Here is a 17,437-nt window from a genome sequence, read left to right as displayed (position 1 = left end):
TGCGAGCAGACGTGCCATGGTCGAAAGCGAGGACGGATCTTCCCGTGGAGGGGGCAGCGCTCGCGGCCACGGCCAGAGCCTGTCTATCTTGGAAAGTCAAACCAGGCTATCTACTGGGGATTCAACTCGCCCTTCGAATAGGTTTGCATTGGGGTCCATTCAGAGTGAGGTCTGATATTCACCTCTCAAAAGGGACAGCCGATGAGACTCGGGCAGAAATCATACGAGTAACTACGGAGGACCGGATCGACGAAAGTCTCTTGGACCAGCTCAATGTGAGAACCATGCGCTATTTCGATTGATCCAAAATCTATTTGCTAACATGTATATTGGAATCCAGCCTGATATCGATTGAGTTAGGGAAATATCGCATCAATCGCACGAGGCAGACGTACCATATTCTGGAGAATCTTTCCTTTCTTCTGCTGTCTATTCAGCGAGTAGAAAGATAGTGTGAAGACACCCACGAGAACAATCATGAGGACATGGGAGCTGATCTTGTCAGTATCTTTGGTTCCAGCCAAGGATTGGTTGAACCAGACATACCCAATAGATACCCATACGGCGGTTTGATAGCGTGGTGCTTCCTGCTGTCGCACAATATAACTGCCCGCCACACCACCCAGGCCATTACACGCCGATACGGCGGCTGCAGTGGAGGCGCGATTCCACTGTCCCACGACATTGTTGGCCATGAATGCGTTCAGAGCTGCCCAGTTGGAGACATATGCCCCGGTAGCGAGAAAGGTCCCAATATACCGAATAGTAACCTGCGTCGAGGACGGTAGACCAAACATAAGAAATCCAGCTATCAGGCAGAGGGCGTTGAAGGTGATGAGCGGACCCCGGATGCGATAAGAATCGCCCACAAATGACGTGAAAAGGACTGGAAGTACGGACCAATAGTAGGGCTGCCAAGGTAAATATTCAAGGTTAGGACGACGCGAACTACAACCTTGGAAACACGATCCGTGGGAAACCCCTATCTGACCAACTCCGAAATAAAGGACAAGAATAACGTACCGGTGTTGAGAGAAGGATAGAGTCATTGCTTGAGAAGCCCATGCCTGATTCGAGAATGATAGGTAGAAAGTAGTTCAGCGCCGTTGAGACAAGATTCAATAAGAAGTACATGCAGGCAAAGCCATACAGCTTCAGATCGGCAAAAGGCGCCAAAGCCTTGCTCCACGAGAAAGCTTCGGGCATTATATCATCACGGTCAGCTCGAATCCGCTGTTGCTGCTCTGTCAGTTATTGCTGTCGCTGCTGTTGTTGCTGTGTTGCTTCTCACCTGTGCAGCCACGCGTGCCTCTGCTTCGCTCAGGAAGTGAAAGCTACGGTGAGCATTCTCCGGGAAGTCCACCATCCACCAATATGTGAGAATCCCAATGACGCAACTGACCAAGCCCTGAACAAGGTACATCCAGCGCCAGCCTTGCATGCCTGCTTTCCCATCCAGCATGTTCAGGCCATAGTTCACGATATACCCTGTCGCGAGCCCGATCACCTCCCCCGACTGGAGAACCGCGAACCGGACCTGCTGTTCCCGTCGTGGGTACCAAGTGCTAATGAGATAAGTCAATCCAGGGTAGATCCCTGACATGGCTATTCCTAGCAACACTCGCAGCGCAATCATCTGTCGCCAAGTATGAATAAAGGCGGTACATAACGTGATTAGGCCGAATATGAAGGTGATCGCGGCGAACCAGACTCTGGGACCGACCCAACGAACTGCGAGAGTACACGGCAATTGGCAGACGATGCTCGCAACTGTGAATATGAAAATTGAGACGGAGTAGCGGTTTCCATGCAGATCCAGGTCGCTGGGCATACTAGTCACCGATGCAGACGAGAGAATACCCGAGTCGAGTAAGTTGAGACTGCACAGAATGCCGGCAATGCTACAAAGACGTAAGTCTGTCTTCCATCGAACTTGCTTCTCCAGCAGTTTCAACTCCTGCTCAGTCAGGTAGAATGCGGTTTGCGGGGCCGGCTTCTCATCTAGCGGTGACACCGTGCCAACCTGCCTTTCGACCACAGCGCCATCGGCGCTTTTCGAGGCCATAATTCAATTGGCGCCTGGTCGAGCACGCAGTGATAAGAATTGGTATTCTTGGGTTTGAGAGCAATTGCAATGGCTGACGGACGATTGATTGCAGCGACATTGTCCAAAAAGCGGGGGAAGCATTGGAAGAAACTAATGGAATACGGTGGCGATGAACCGGCTTATCTATTGCTGAAGATTTTCGATAGCTCGTCCAATTCCTAATTCTTGCATATCTTAGCAATCAATCACTGCTCAGGTCCTAATCCTTAGCTCATGGAATCCCTGCTTGGCTGACTCATAAATTCAGGGCGAGACCCCGGGGGTCACACTGACGCAGCTGGACTTCTCGTGCGATCGTCCTATGCAGAGGAAAAGTGACCTACGATTCCGCTGTTAATTGATTTGTTGAGGCTTTGAAATTGGATGGCGCAATAGAGAGGGCCACGCACTTCCGGATCGCCACGCACTTCTAGAATGTTATGTATGTCTCCGTACTCCGAGACTACTTATTAATTTGTCAAATTGTCATTCTCTACTATATAGTCCCTAAGAAGATAAACTATCTGACTGGTTTAGATAAGTGTTTCATAAAGTCTTGCATGGTACCTTACCTCTTCATTCACCACTCTGAGAGATGCTTGGTAAAGTCTTGTTTATAGACTTATTTGTATACTTCCTTGCAGAAGTACCTAAGAAGGCTTTGGCTATATATTTAGTTTCTCCAAATGCCAATATATTTCGTCGTATATCTCTAAATATAGAAACTTATACTTACTCTAAGGGTTTCATATTCAGTTAGGAACCGCGTTGTAGTACATAAAAGCAGCCGTTCCCACAGAAGTGCGTGGCTTTCCGAAAGTGAACCAAGTGATCGGCGAGTTTTGTCCTTCGGAAGGACCCCGAGGGAGATGGATAGATAAGGGCCTGCCTAGCGGGTGACCCCCCTGACCCAGGGCCTCAGGGCCTTGTGAAAGGGAACTTGGCGGGCCCATCAGGGCCCGTGATGTACTCCATACTTACACCTGTCTTAAGCACTGGCTCTCTTACTCATAGTAGCCGCAGGCCTGTTCAAACACCCGCCCAGTAACCTTTTGTATACACCTGTTCATATAGCTGTCCGAGGGCCTTTCTCTACACTCAAGCACTCTCAAAATCGAAGCAATTATGCATATATTGATCTAGGCCGTAGGCCTGAATCTACAGCAGGAGGGGCTTCTTGAAGCAAGAATGACGAATAAGCTTCTTCAGCGTTACTAAGAACTTGGCACAATTAAGGAGTGTTGGTCCAGCTCGCTCTCAACATCAGGGACGAATGCATTGCCTTTCAGCAATTAAGTACTTGGAGCTCTTCTTGTAGCTCTACTTGTAGCTTGACCACCTCCCATAATCCCCGCCCCTTCTTATCGCACGGCATTGTGAATGGTGAATTGACGGAGTAATTAGCCGTTAATTCTAACTCCGAGAACCGACTCTGAATCTCAATGATTCCATTTCCCCGCTCCTCAATGGCTCGCCGGAGCTCCATCTGCTGCTGCTTTCCCCGCGCCGATTGCAGCGGGGACCCACGTCACAGCACCGGACGAAAGGGAGTTAAGCGGGTTAGTTGAAAAGTACTGTACTCCGTACGCTATGTATTGTACCTTCCGACTCCTATCATTCAGTTACCAAGCCTTCTTTCTGACTCTGGGATCGTATCTCTCTGTTCGCGTCTTCGGTCAGTCTGATCGACCGTCACTTGGCTCCCCCCCACCCACCCACCCACCCACTCTCCTCCACTTCTTCTGTTCTCTTCGCCCTCATAATAATCATGGCTCTTCCTCCATAAGCTCCTCGTCCTCTTCCTCTTCCTCTTCCCCTTTTTTACTTTCCTTTTCCCCTTATCGGTTACAGACATCATTTCTTTCCCGCTCCCCGCACTCTCCAACCCAACTGCGATTTTACGCAGTACGCCGCCGCAGCTCGCAGCTCAGTCTCTGACTACATATCACTCATTTCGCCATTTTTCCTCTAGACCCCCCAAGACCGGTCATCATGGTCGAGCTAATCCCTTCTCTTGAACCTCGCATGCTGCTCCCGCCATTGCTCGCCTGTCTACCTACGGCTTTCGTCTCGTCCCAACCCCCTCCTGCGCTGCTACCACTCCTGTCTCCGATTATTCGCCAGCGTGTGAAGATCTTCACTACCGTCCCCGCTTCGCCCACCGATTCATGGCTTCAGTTGCTTTGCTGGGATTCTGCATCGGCTGAGCGTCTGCAATCTCTGGTGGATGGTGCTAGTTTTGAGCCCCACCCCGTTTCCGGCGAGATTGACCTCCCAGACGATATTCCAATTCGATACAAGAGACTGGATGAGGAGACTCTACAGTCGCAAATTCAGCTACCTGAGTATAGCCTAAAGGTCATATACGTCTGGTGTCCGGACGACGAAGAAGGCGGAGGAGCTGCGTGGCGGGTAGCGGAAGTCTTGCCACAGGATAGCGTTGTTGGGGAGGACGGAGTCTGGTCGATCTCAATTGGGGAGGCAAACGCCCACCAAAGGGAACAGGGGACGGCAAATAAGGTAGCAGCAACGGGAAACAATGGACAAGCGACCACAGCGGCAACACAGAGCAATGGCAAAGATACACAAGAGGAAGAGGATGATGACGATGACTACTGGGCCCAATACGATGCGACTCCCGGACGGACCCCCGCGGTGAAAACCCCGGCTCCTAACGCCGTCTCATCTTTGCAACAGTCTGACGCAGACTATTATTCTCAGTATGACGATGTGCAGCCAGCCATGGATAACCATGATCCCGAGGAAGAGCAACCCGAAATCGGTCCATCCTCGCTCAATGGCGACATGTTGGCTCGTCTCTTGCAACGGCAAGTCAGTGGCTCGAACCCTGACACGTCTGCGCACGCGACCGAACACTCAGCAATTGGGACAAATGGAGCCTACGCCATGTCGTTGAATCATCCTCGCCCTTCATCCATCTCATCTGGCAGCTCCGATCCAGTGGCCAAGCTAGAGCAGGAAGCGGAGAACCAGTCTGCCTATGAAGTCGGGGTAAAGCAACATATTGGCTCCAACATTAAGAGCTTGTTCCGACTGGCAAAGGCGACTGGTCTCTCTCGCAGTGACTTCCAGACTCTTGTCAAGACTGAATTGGAGCTGCTCGATGTATCAGACGATGAGTGAATGATCTTCTCCGCCCACCAGTTTGATCTCTCTTCTTTTTGTCCATCTAATTCTGAAATTGTACATACATACCTACCGCAGTTGGTCATGCTTGAGCGTGAAGGGCGCAATTTTTGTTCGCATATGCATTGGATATCCCAGGGGTACATGTGCTTTGTTGGCTATATTGCTAGATTGAATTTATTTCGCTATTCTTGCTACTGGTTTATAATAAATTAGCACAAATCAAATAACCTTAAATATCTACGGTCGATCTCACCCTGACGCCATAAGGCTTACGTGTAGGGAGTGTTTCGGATCTGTGCTTCAGGTTCTTCCGTTCCGCGCGGTCATTGGGAAAGACACGCAATCCGCCCCCATCAGTCGACTTAACTGGCCCCCCTCCCCTCCACTGCTGCGGCTGAAGCGACTTGGTATATTACGAGATTGTGAGCCAATTTGAATATGCTCTCTTCTTGATCCTTCTCTTTCTCCCTTGTAAGTACGTCCACTGGGATGACTTGCCCTTCTGCTTGTTCAAACGTGGCTGATCTGATCTGTTGTTTTGGTTCCCTCTATTCCAGTATATAGAGCCGTCTCTCATTCATTCGTTTCTTTCCTACTAGCCACCACATCTTCCTTTAATTATGTCTTCCCCTTCACCCTCTCTTCGCAAGAGGGGTGGCAAGAAGGAGAGTACCCCCGTGCCTGCGGACAATTTCTCGTCTCCTTTTTCTTCTACCAAAGCGCCTCGTCCCCAGTCAGAATGGAGCTATTGGCTGGCCATTGCCGTTCTGACTGTCCTGGCTTTCATCACCCGATTCTACAAGATCTCGTATCCCAACGAAGTTGTCTTCGATGAGGTGCATTTTGGAAAGGTAAGTCGAGCTGTTTTGCAGGGAATTGAGTTTGTGGACCACTGCTAACCGAACACCTGTCGTTATCCAGTTCGCCTCGTATTACCTTCAGCGCACGTACTTCTTCGATGTTCACCCCCCATTCGGCAAGCTTCTTTTTGCTTTTGTGGGATGGCTGATCGGCTATGATGGCCACTTTTTGTTCGACAACATCGGCGATTCGTACATCGACCACAAGGTCCCCTATGTTGCCCTTCGTGCTATGCCGGCTACCCTCGGTGCTCTAACCGTGCCCGTGGTGTTTCTCATCATGTGGGAGTCCGGTTATTCCCTACCAGCCTGTGTCTTGTCGGCAGGTCTCGTCTTGTTTGACAATGCACACATTGGAGAGGATCGCCTGATCCTCCTGGACGCCAGTCTGGTTTTGGCCATGGCGTTGAGTGTCTTGTGCTATGTCCGCTTCTACAAGCTGCGTCATCAGCCGTTCGGCCGCAAGTGGTGGAAATGGCTTCTCTTGACCGGTGTGTCTCTAAGCTGTGTTATCTCCACCAAGTACGTTGGTGTCTTCACTTTCGTCACCATCGGATCTGCGGTCTTGGTCGACCTGTGGAATTTGTTGGACATCCGCCGACCTGGCGGTTCTCTCAGCATGTTCCGCTGGAGCCAGCACTTCGCTGCACGCGCCTTTGGACTAGTCGTCGTTCCGTTCTTTTTCTATCTGTTCTGGTTCCAGGTTCACTTCACCATTCTGAACCGCTCCGGTCCTGGCGACGACTTCATGACCCCGGAATTCCAGGAGACTCTCAGCGACAATGCCCTGACTGCGGACTCCATCGGCATTCAATACTATGACAGTATCACTATCAAACACAAGGACACCAAGGTTTTCTTGCACAGCCACCTGGAGACATACCCGCTTCGCTATGATGATGGACGTATTTCCAGCCAGGGCCAGCAGGTCACCGGTTACCCTTACAACGACACCAACAACCACTGGCAGATCATCCCCACGGTCCCCTTCGACGTCACTGACACCACTGGACATCCTGTACGGAATGGTGATGTTGTCCAGCTCCGTCATTTGGGCACAGACACAATGTTGCTCACCCACGATGTGGCGTCGCCTTACTATCCGACCAACCAGGAGTTCACTACCGTCTCCCAAGAACTTGCCAACGGCGAGCGCCACAATGACACACTCTTCGAGATCAAGATCGAGAATGCGAAGCCCCAGCAGGAGTTCCGAACTCTTTCGAGTCACTTCAAGCTGGTCCACGTGCCCACTCGGGTGGCCATGTGGACGCACACGACTCCTTTGCCGGAATGGGCTTTTAAGCAGGCCGAAATCAATGGCAACAAGAACATTCTTCAGACCAGTAACCTCTGGTTTATCGAATCCATTGAGTCTCTAGAAGAAGGCAGTCCACGCCTCGTGAAGGAAGAGCGCCAGGTCAAGCATCTGTCTTTCTTCCGCAAGTATATCGAGCTGCAGCGCGCTATGTTCCATCACAACAACGCTCTGACTTCCAGCCATCCTTACGCCAGCGAGCCTTTCCAGTGGCCTTTCCTTCTCCGCGGTGTCAGCTTCTGGACTAAGAACGATACCCGGGAGCAGATCTACTTTTTGGGTAACCCGATCGGCTGGTGGATCGCGAGCAGTCTCTTGGCAGTCTTCGCAGGTGTTATTGGTGCCGATCAACTGTCTCTCCGACGTGGTGTCGATGCCGTAGAAGAGAGTGAGTTATCTTGCCTTATCATATACATGCTCAGTACTAACGATTCGCAGTCTGGGGCGTGGGTGCGCGTTCGCGCTTGTATAACAGCACTGGCTTCCTGTTCCTCTGCTGGGCGGCTCATTATTTCCCTTTCTGGCTGATGGGTCGTCAGCGTTTCTTGCACCACTATCTTCCTGCTCACCTTGCTTCCGCCCTCGTTGCCGGTGCTCTGATTGAGTTCATCTTCAACTTGGAGCCCATCTCCGTTGTGAAGTCTGTGCCTCTGGAGGATGACTCGACCGGCAAGTCTAAGGCAACCGCTCGGATCACCCACTTTGTGACGGCCTCGGAGCGTCTCGGACGGAAGTCTCTGATTGCGGGATGGGTCGCCACTCTGGTGATTCTGGCCGCCACTATCTGGGGCTTCGTGTTCTATGCCCCGTTGACTTACGGCACCCCTGGTCTGGATGTGCCGGGTATCTTGGCCCGCAAGTGGCTGGCATATGACTTGCACTTTGCCAAATAGAATAGTTGATGACGCGCCTGCAGCTGGCACGGCACAGAGCAACAGAATGGAGACTGCATGCTCAGAGTACGCAGTCATGTTTGATGAGATGTATCGAGGTGTCCGAAGTATTTTCCAAATGACCGGGGTTCATGTAGTGCGCCTGACGATGAGCTGACACGATATCCATTGTGTCCGTGTCCTGCCAACCGCCTTTCCCATCTATATTCTTGATTTATCTCAGTCACTCTGTACCCAAATCTATATCTGAAATATTACGCTCTGATACTACATTCCATGAAACCATAATTCAGACCAGACGGCACCAAAAACACAAAGTCATAGACAGAAGCTCAATTAGATCAAACCCTAATGCTACCGAAACCCCCCCCAACGCCAAGTTGCTATCAAGTACAGTACATCAAATCAAATCGAAACAACTCTCTAAAACGCCATTCTCTTGCCAATCTCACTCTCCCAGCCGCGCGACTTCTCAAACCCATTCGACGCGGTCCGGAAATCCATCATGGCCTGGTAGACCTCCTCCTCGCTCGTCACGACGAAGGGACCGTACTGGACGACCTTCTGATCGAGGGGCTGACCGGCGACGAGCAAGAACCGGCCCTCCTCCTCGGCATTATCCGGCACGGAGGCCTCGACGAACTCGCCCTGCTGCTCGAAGACGACATTGTGAAACTCCTTGACGTTGCGGGTCTGATCACCGGAGCCAAAGACGGTGGCGCCCTGCAGCGTGTAGGCGAAGGCGTTCCAGCCGAGGGGCAGGGCCTGGCGCACGCGGCCGCCGGGCTTGACAGAGATATCCAGCAGCCAGACCGGGGTGTAGGCGAGGTCGCGCACGGAGTCGACGCCGTGCGACTGGCCGGAGATGACTTTCACGGTGACGCGGCCGTCGTCCGCGGTGGCGCGGGGGATCTCGGCGCTGCGCAGGTCGCGGTAGCGCGGCTCGCAGTACTTGAGGTCCTTGGGGAGGTCGACCCACAGCTGCATGCCGACGTTGGGTGCGCCGTCCGGGTTCTCGTGCGGCATCTCCGCGTGCATGATGCCCTTGCCCGCCGTCATGAACTGCAGGTCCCCCGGCCCGATCGTGCCCCGGTTCCCCGCGAAGTCCTCGTGGTCCACCCCGCCCGACAGCAGGTACGTGATCGTCTCCTGGCCCCGGTGCGGGTGGTCCGGGAACCCCGCCCCCGTCCCGATCGTGAAGTGGTCCAGCATCAGGAATGGGCTGAGGTGCCGCAGCTTCGGCGTGCCGATGGACCGCCGCACCCGCGCGCCCGCGCCCTCGGCTTGCTCGATCGCTAGGAAGACTTGGCGGATGCTGCGGGGGAGGGTCATTTTGTTGGTGGGTGGGATTATGATATCGATGGGGGTTGTGTTGGTGGTGTTGGTAATGCTGGTGGTAGTGGTGTTGGTGGTTAGGTTGGCGGGAAATTGGTCAGCCAATATGGTAGAGGGTATCAAGTCTCGAAGATCGAAGGTGTAGTGGTAAATAGCAGTGTATAGTATAGCAATGATGCCGATGCAAAAAGAAAGTAGGAGTTTCATGTGGGGGGTGGTTGCGATGGGCTTTATATAGGACTCTGGTCGGTACAGTTGCGAACAGTATAGAATCTTCCTGGAAGTAGAAGCGGTTATTTTAATCTGACATACATTCTGTTAGTCAATTCTTATAATGGGTCGAGTAAGCAACGCCATGCGGTCCTGCGCACGGGATTTAGGGGAAAAAGGGAAAAGGAAATTGGCTGGACTGATCCACCGATACGAGGATTGGCTGGAGACGGGGAATTGGGGATCGCAAAGCATTGACAAGCAGCAAACCATGGACCGGCTGCGAATTACAAAGATTACCGTCAGCAACGCTGGCCGCGCTTGGCGGGTGACTCAGGCATTACTCATGGGTTAGCCAGTACCGAGTAGGTACGTAGACTATTTCCATGCTGTTGGTCAACAGGCACGTGCTGATAAGATAAGACCCCCCCCCCGGTCGCCCGCCTTGGGGGCTCCATCTTCCAACTGGCACAAGCGGTGATGCTAGGTATGGCAATACTGATAACAGCGCGACTATCATCAGTGTCGGCTTCCTGCCAATAGTCAACGCTGATGCACTGTATTATGTGAACGAAGCCATTTGCTTGTTGCTTTCCACCCCATCGCCGCTTTCCGAAGCCTCAATCTCCCTCATCCCCGATAAGGCCAGATCGTCGCATGCGACGCTCCGAGACTCGGGCCAACTTAACAACGTCATTTCTATAGAGCTCCATCAAACCCAAGATGGCCCGCCAGAGTCGCATTCTCACTTCACTACTGGTTCTGGCAGGTGCCAGCTCAGCTGTAGGGGCTAGCAAAAAGTCGTTCAGTGTCCACGATGACCTCCTAGCCTTCCCTCAGGTGCGTTTCTCGGCCCCGAACTCCCGAACTTGCCTACTGATTGGCCATATTTACATTATAGTTCCAAGTCCTTTTCCCCGACGAATACATTCTAGAGCCCCAGGCTCGGGAGCTTCTCGAAGACCACGGCGGTCAGTCCTCATTCGAGAATCCACAAGAAGGAATCTCGGGCCAGAAACGCTCGCAGGTCTACCTCGGATTGAACAACCACGACTCCGACGAACAAGATGAATCCCCCCACAGCCTCGACACTGGGGATTACGCCCTAGAAGAGATGATTCTCGGGGACCAGCGATACCTTTGCCAAATACCGCAGGTGCAGCTTGACGAGCGGGCCAATGGGACGGGCAACGACACAGCCGAAGCTGACGAGCAAAAGGAGCTGGCGCGGGCCACGGATCGTGGTCTGGAGCTACTGCGCGAGATGGAAGGAAAGTGCATGTACTATATCTCTGGGTGGTGGTCCTACTCGTTCTGCTACAAGGAGAAGGTCAAGCAATTTCACGCTCTCCCGTCGGGTAGCGGGGTGCCCAATTATCCACCCATGGAGGATCCCACGACGCAGTCGTTTGTTCTGGGCCGATTCCCACTGGGCGGTGAGGAAGGTGCCGAGGGAGAGGACAACTTTGCACATGCGGGGGAATCCACGCACAAGAAGGCGACCGCTAGTACCACTGATGTTGCGGAACTCCAGACTAAAGGCGGATCTCGGTATCTCGTCCAGCGTCTAGATGGTGGCACGCGATGTGACCTGACGGGACGACGTCGCAAGATTGAGGTCCAATTTCACTGTCATCCCCAGTCGACAGACCGTATCGGCTGGATCAAGGAAACAGCTACCTGCTCGTACTTGATGATCATCTACACGCCCCGGCTGTGCAACGATGCTGTATTCCTTCCACCCCAACAGGAAGAGATCCACGAGATCGAGTGTCGGCAAATCCTCACGCCGGATCAGGTATCCGACTGGAAATCATTACGGGAGGCCCTCATCGCCCAGGAGCATGCTGAGGATGCCGGCCTGACGCAGGAGCCCTTCCCCATTGTGGGTGACATCGAACTTGGGGCGCAGAGATTGGTCGGCTCGGAAGGCAAGAAGATTGAGAAAGGACGAGTTGCGTCGGCGGGCGAAGAAAAGGTGGATATCGTGGCCAAACGTGAGAACGGACAAGTGTACCAAAGGACTCGCGAAGAGCTGCTGAAGTATGACATCGACCCGGACAAGTTGGAGGATCTGAAAAAAGGTGTGGATGAGATGGCGGAAGGTAAGGACTGGAAGCTCGAATTGATCACAGTCAACGGCGAGCGTCACTTAAATGTGCTTCTAGAGGAGCCCGAGAAGGCGCAAGTGGAAGATGATCAAGGGCCCTCGGTACACGTGACCTCGTTTGGCCCCAGCGATGACCAGTATAAGCTCGACAAGCCAGGCAATGAGGGTGCAGATTCGAAGGCAGCAACCGCAGAGTCTGCTGCAGAAGAACCGTCCGAAGAGTCGGACGAGCCCGAAAAACGACCATCGGAGTCGGATGCCTCGGAAACGGGGAGCGAAGAGGTCTTCAAAGACGAGTTGTGATTGCCCGTTCCATTCTGTGGTTTCAGTCTCCTCAACAGTCTTTGACTGTTGACTGAGACAGACCTTATCTGATCATTGTTTTCTTATTCGTTATGTTTTTGCCTCCCAGCAGCACCTACGTGTTAACTAATGCTGGTTGTACAGTTCTAGCCCTATATCCATAGCCTCTTGCATAGTTGATAGCACCGAACGAAGGATAGATTTATCTGCATGGCAACGACGCTTCCGATGCGATGTAGCGAAGGTGTACGATTAAATTGTAAGCCGAGGCAGGCCTGAAAGGAACCCAGTTGTAAAGGAAGTCAATAAAATGTGGAGACGTCATGGAAAGAATTCTTCTGGACGAATGCCCAAACCGGCTGGGCGGCAGTCAGGGGTTGACGACCATGGCATCATTGAACTTGTAGCGCTGCTATGGCACGGCCAATTTCCTCTAGAGGGGCATATTCAGTGATGAGATGTGCATGCTATATGCAATGTACTGATTTTTTGTTTTCTATCTATTTATTTTTACTTTCTAGTGGAATTTTGTTACCCTTAATCCTGTCTGTTTTAAGGTTGTCAAACGTGGGTTGAGAAACGTGACCGGTTCCTGTTTGGGCCTCAGGCCCAGTAGTTATGGGGAGGGAGTATCTATTGCAAGCCAAGAGTAGCCTGGATCCCTCCACTCGGACCAGTTACGTACCTGTTCACCACCACCACCACCACCACCCTCCGGTAACTTGACCTCCACAGTCACCACCACCACCACCTCCTCAAATCTAACCCCTCTAATTCTACCTTTAGCTTTCTCCTCCGCCTCCTCCTCTCCTTCCTCCCCTTCTAACCCTTTCTCCTTCTTCTACCTTCCACTTCTTTATCTTACTTCCCATCTGACGCTGCCCGCTGCGGCCGCAGCACACCCCAATTCCCCCCCTCCTCCCTCCTCCCCCAGCCCCCCTCCCCGGCTCCATTCAACCTTCCAATCCTGACGACAACCCACCATGGGTTTCCTCGGCGTCTACACGGTGGTTTACGACTATGAACCCCAAGGGGCAGGAGAATTAGAGCTTCGCGAAGGCGATCTGCTCTGTATTCTAGAAAAAAGTGAGGAAGACAGTTGGTGGAAGGCCAAGAAGAAGGCCGATCGCGACGATGAGGATGAGCCCGAAGGTCTCGTTCCGAACAACTACGTCGAGGAGGTAAGCACTGATCTCCTGACTCGATGGTCCCAGGCCGATGATTCCGCCAATCCCGAACCCGACCAACTTGGGTGTTCTCCCATCGGCTATGCGAACGATTCCCGCTATCCGGGTGTTCTCGCCTTCAGGGGTAGAGCGGGTGCGGTGGAAGGCGCGACAACACACTGTTCGATACTGACGCTCTCATTCTCGACTCACAGGCTCAACCTACGCACACAGCCAAGGCACTCTACGACTACACGCGCCAGACAGACGAAGAGGTGTCTTTCTCCGAAGATGCAGACTTGATTGTGTATGACACCTCCGATCCCGACTGGACGCTAGTGGGTGTCAATGGGGATTTTGGCTTCGCCCCCGCAAACTATATCGAGATCGTGGACGACGCAGGCCACGCTGCTGCACCTTCGGCCCCATCGCATGTACCGGATGAGTATGAACCGGAACCGGAATATGAACATGAACCCGAACCCGCGCCTCCCACGCTTCCGCAGCGACCGGTCGTGACCGCGGATGAAGTGAACGAGGCCCGCGCCCCTTCGCCAATCGACACCGTGCAAAACCCTGCTGCTGCTGCCATTGCCAATATCCTCCACCAGCAACACGCCTCCCCCGTCGAGTCCGAACCCCCCCGCACTGTGCCACCGCCACCTCAGCCGGCGCGTCCGACATATGAACCCGAGGAGGACTATCGAAGGGAACCCTCGCCGCCGCCGCCGGCTCTTCCGCAGCGTCCCCCATCAGAGTTCATCTCGTCGCCTGTGCGCGTAGAGTCGCCCCGCGAGCCCGTTCAGCCCCGACATGTATCACTCCGAAGTAATGAGAGCGAGGGCCATGTGAAGGAATCTCCTCCCTACAACAGAGTGGGCCATCCTACTCCACGTTCCCCGTCGGGTTACCACATTTACACTATCAACGAGATGGTCGAGGTCATGGGCAAACGAAAGAAGATGCCCACGACTTTGGGTATCAATGTTGCAACGGGAACTATCTTCATCTCGCCAGAAGAAGATGGTGCCGTGCAGGAATGGACGGCGGACAAGCTGACCCACTACTCTATTGAGGGCAAGCACGTCTTCGTTGATCTTATCCGCCCCAGCAAGAGTATTGATTTCCATGCGGGAGCGAAAGATACAGCTCGTGAGATTGTTTCCGCCCTTGGAGAGATCTCGGGTGCATACCGCGCCGAAGGACTCCGGGAGGTCATTGCCGCCGGCACCAGCGGAGGTCAGAAGAAGGGCCAGATCTTGTATGACTTTATGGCGCAGGGCGATGATGAGGTGACGGTGGCAGTGGGCGACGATGTCATTGTTCTCGATGACAGCAAGTCGGAAGAGTGGTGGATGGTACGCCGTCTCAAGAACGGCAAGGAGGGTGTGGTTCCGAGCAGTTACATCGAGATTACAGGTACCGTCACCGCCCCGCCGCCTGGGGGTGCGGAACCAGGCTTGTCCACAGTGGAGAAGAATCGCATGGAGGAAGCACGTCTCACAAAGGAGGCGTCCCGGAAGTCGAAAACCGACTCGATGGTGGATCCGCGAAGTCCAGAGGTATGTTTCGTGCACGCCATGGCACCATCCTAGAGAACGACAAGATGCTAATAATGCTCTAGCGCCAGAAACGTGACAGCAAATCGAGCCACAAGTCGAGTAAGTCCTGGCGAATCTGTAACAATGTGTCTAATATTGACTAATCTGCATAGAACCCGATCCTACGAAGGTTAGACAATGGACCGACCGCACGAAGACTTTCACCGTTGAGGCCCAGTTCATCGGATTGATGGACGGTAAAATTCACTTGCACAAGCAGAATGGAATCAAGATCGCCGTGCCCATCATGAAGATGTCGGTGGAAGACCTGGAATACGTCGAAAAGCTGACTGGAGCCTCTCTGGATGAAGACAAGCCATTGTCCGACATAAAGCGCCGTTCTCAACGCATCGAGCCCGAAAAGCCTCGAAGTTCGTCTGATGGAAAGCAGAATGGTGCTTCTTTCCAGCAGTCCGACTACGACTGGTTCGACTTCTTCCTGAAGGCCGGTGTTGGCCCTCACCAGTGTGAACGGTATTCACAGAACTTCATCAAGGACTCCATGGATGAGGGAATCCTTCCGGATATCACCCCCGAAGTCTTGCGCACCCTTGGATTGAAGGAGGGCGATATCCTGCGGGTAATGCGTTACTTGGATAACATGTTTGGCCGAACAGGCGCCAAGTCTAAACTGCGTAACGTCAGCTTCGGAGGCGAGGAAGTCATCGACGAGGAAGGGACCGGTGGCCTGTTCTCTGGTCCTGGAGGGATGCTGCGCAATAACACTCGGAAGGGCAGACCGGCACCTAATGCGCCGGCAAGCGATGTGGTTGACCCGAAGGCCTTCGAGCAGAAGGATGGTTCGAAGTCTGCAGAGCGCAGTGACACTCCGCCTGCCTCTGCAACCGCGCCGGAACCACCAGTACAAAAGGGCTTCGACGACGATGCCTGGGAAGTCAAGCAACCCAAACAGGCACCCACCACTGCTGCTCCCGCTGCGCCGGCGACTACGTCAAGCCCCCCTCCGGCCGCCTCTGCACCAACTCCGAGCCAACCTCCAGCTGCACAACCGCTCACTGGCGCAATGGCAGAGCTCTCCCTGCTCCAGGCTCCCCTTCAACCCACCCCCGCCCCTGCCCCCGCGGCTGCGCCTCAGTCGCCGCCCGCAGCGCCACCGGCTATTCAACCTCAACCCACCATCCAACCTCAGCATACGATCCAGCCTCAGCCCACTGCTGTGCCTGCACCCCAACTACAGCCGCAGGCGACGGGTGCTTCACCTGGTTTCTTCGCACAGCTCGGACAGCCACAGGCCACTCAAGCCTTCAGTCCTCAGGGAACCGGGTTCCAGTCGGCCGCGAGACAGCGTCCGCAAGCGCAACAAACTCCACTGGGAGGCAATTCGTTGCTTCCTCCCCCGCCTCAACGACCTCTCTCAGCCCCTCAGAATTTCCCTCAGCAGCCCAGCTCCTTTGGGCCCCCTGCACTGCAGCCTCAGCTGACTGGGATTCCTCAATCGGGCCCGCAGATTGCCCCGCCGGGTCAAAGCTTGGCCGAGCTGAATCAACAACGTTTCCAGCCATCCCTGCAGCAGCCTCAACCGACCGGATTCATGCCGCAAGCTCAATTCCAGAACGGGCTGATGCCGCAGCCAACCGGGTTCCAGCCGCAATCTCAATTTGGAATTCAGCAGCAGCAGCAGCAGACTGGCTATCCTGGCTTGGCACCGCAACCGACCGGGTTTGGAGGTTTCCAGCCACCGCCGCAGCAGCCAATGCAGACCGGCATCAATTCGGTCCTGCCTCCGCCTTTGCAGCCTCAACCGACTGGCATGAACGGAGTCAGCAGTATGCCATACAGTGGACCAGCTCCGCCATTACCACCTATCCCTCACCAGCCGACTGCTACCCCACTGCAGCCCCAGAAGACTGGCCCCGCCCCTCCCATCCGATTCGGTGTGAAGCATGACGCCCCCAAGAAGCTAGCCCCACAGCCGACAGGCCTCCGAGCCAACCTTGCGCAAGCTAGTAAGTTCAACCTTCAACACTGATCCCACACTTGCAGATTTCTGACTAGTACACCACTTCTTAGCACCTACCAATCCGTTCGGGTTCTGATCCGGATATGTACATACACTTTTCCTCTCGGCGGCATTCCTATACAACCACGCTGCTCTTTCTTGCTGGCGGGAATGGCATGCACACCGCGCATAGACGATGCCGCATTTTATCTAATTCCTTCTTTTCTGCGACTCCTAGCGCTATCACGCGTATGGGACGTGGCTCGGTCCGTCAGATATATGCAATGAGTTCCGAAGCGATGTTTCGACTCTCGCCTCCCTCACGCCGCTTTCTTAGAATTCTAGTCTCGCACCTTGGTGCCGGACTCTATGTAATTTTGGACGCTCGATGCCAGTCACTTGTCTTTCAAAGGACACTCCTGTTTAATGTATGGACAGTAGTTGC

At 53.7% G+C, this 17,437-nt stretch overlaps 6 protein-coding genes across 6 annotated transcripts; 4 read left to right on the top strand and 2 right to left on the bottom strand.

Annotated features, from left to right (window-relative positions):
- Nucleotides 1–295: 295 nt before the first annotated feature.
- BO86DRAFT_446924 (putative MFS transporter) lies at nt 296–2,065 on the bottom strand (the record flags this gene model as incomplete). Its single annotated transcript, XM_025676553.1, has 6 exons — nt 296–341; nt 396–492; nt 547–911; nt 1,024–1,233; nt 1,292–1,957; nt 2,024–2,065. 6 exons carry the CDS (start codon nt 2,063–2,065, stop codon nt 318–320), a joined length of 1,404 nt encoding a protein of 467 aa, XP_025529766.1. The 3' UTR covers nt 296–317.
- Nucleotides 2,066–3,800: 1,735 nt separating this feature from the next.
- On the top strand, nt 3,801–5,433 carry BO86DRAFT_387705 (uncharacterized protein; the record flags this gene model as incomplete). The annotated part of the gene is made up of 1 exon (XM_025671659.1): nt 3,801–5,433. A coding segment is annotated over exon 1 (1,148 nt), but the record flags the coding sequence as incomplete, so codon positions are not given.
- A 260-nt stretch (nt 5,434–5,693) lies between these two features.
- pmt4 (dolichyl-phosphate-mannose-protein mannosyltransferase) lies at nt 5,694–8,578 on the top strand. Its single transcript, XM_025668868.1, has 3 exons — nt 5,694–6,087; nt 6,158–7,802; nt 7,853–8,578. Exons 1-3 carry the CDS (start codon nt 5,857–5,859, stop codon nt 8,305–8,307), a joined length of 2,331 nt encoding a protein of 776 aa, XP_025529764.1. The 5' UTR covers nt 5,694–5,856; the 3' UTR covers nt 8,308–8,578.
- A 41-nt stretch (nt 8,579–8,619) lies between these two features.
- BO86DRAFT_387703 (pirin family protein) lies at nt 8,620–10,094 on the bottom strand. Its single transcript, XM_025671658.1, has one exon. It carries the CDS (start codon nt 9,847–9,849, stop codon nt 8,731–8,733), a length of 1,119 nt encoding a protein of 372 aa, XP_025529763.1. The 5' UTR covers nt 9,850–10,094; the 3' UTR covers nt 8,620–8,730.
- Nucleotides 10,095–10,323: 229 nt separating this feature from the next.
- On the top strand, nt 10,324–12,478 carry BO86DRAFT_387702 (PRKCSH domain-containing protein). Its single transcript, XM_025671657.1, has 2 exons — nt 10,324–10,692; nt 10,754–12,478. The coding sequence occupies exons 1-2, from the start codon at nt 10,576–10,578 to the stop codon at nt 12,263–12,265; spliced, it is 1,629 nt and encodes a 542-aa protein (XP_025529762.1). The 5' UTR covers nt 10,324–10,575; the 3' UTR covers nt 12,266–12,478.
- A 770-nt stretch (nt 12,479–13,248) lies between these two features.
- BO86DRAFT_308612 (cytoskeletal protein-binding protein SLA1) lies at nt 13,249–17,089 on the top strand (the record flags this gene model as incomplete). Its single annotated transcript, XM_025667787.1, has 5 exons — nt 13,249–13,446; nt 13,647–14,972; nt 15,056–15,092; nt 15,146–16,999; nt 17,064–17,089. 5 exons carry the CDS (start codon nt 13,249–13,251, stop codon nt 17,087–17,089), a joined length of 3,441 nt encoding a protein of 1,146 aa, XP_025529761.1.
- Nucleotides 17,090–17,437: the final 348 nt, after the last annotated feature.

Source organism: Aspergillus japonicus, assembly GCF_003184785.1.
Source record: "Aspergillus japonicus CBS 114.51 unplaced genomic scaffold BO86scaffold_12, whole genome shotgun sequence".
NCBI lineage: Eukaryota > Fungi > Ascomycota > Eurotiomycetes > Eurotiales > Aspergillaceae > Aspergillus > Aspergillus japonicus.
The sequence above is the reverse complement of the archived record's forward strand: the minus strand, read 5'-3'. Positions and strand labels throughout refer to the sequence as shown.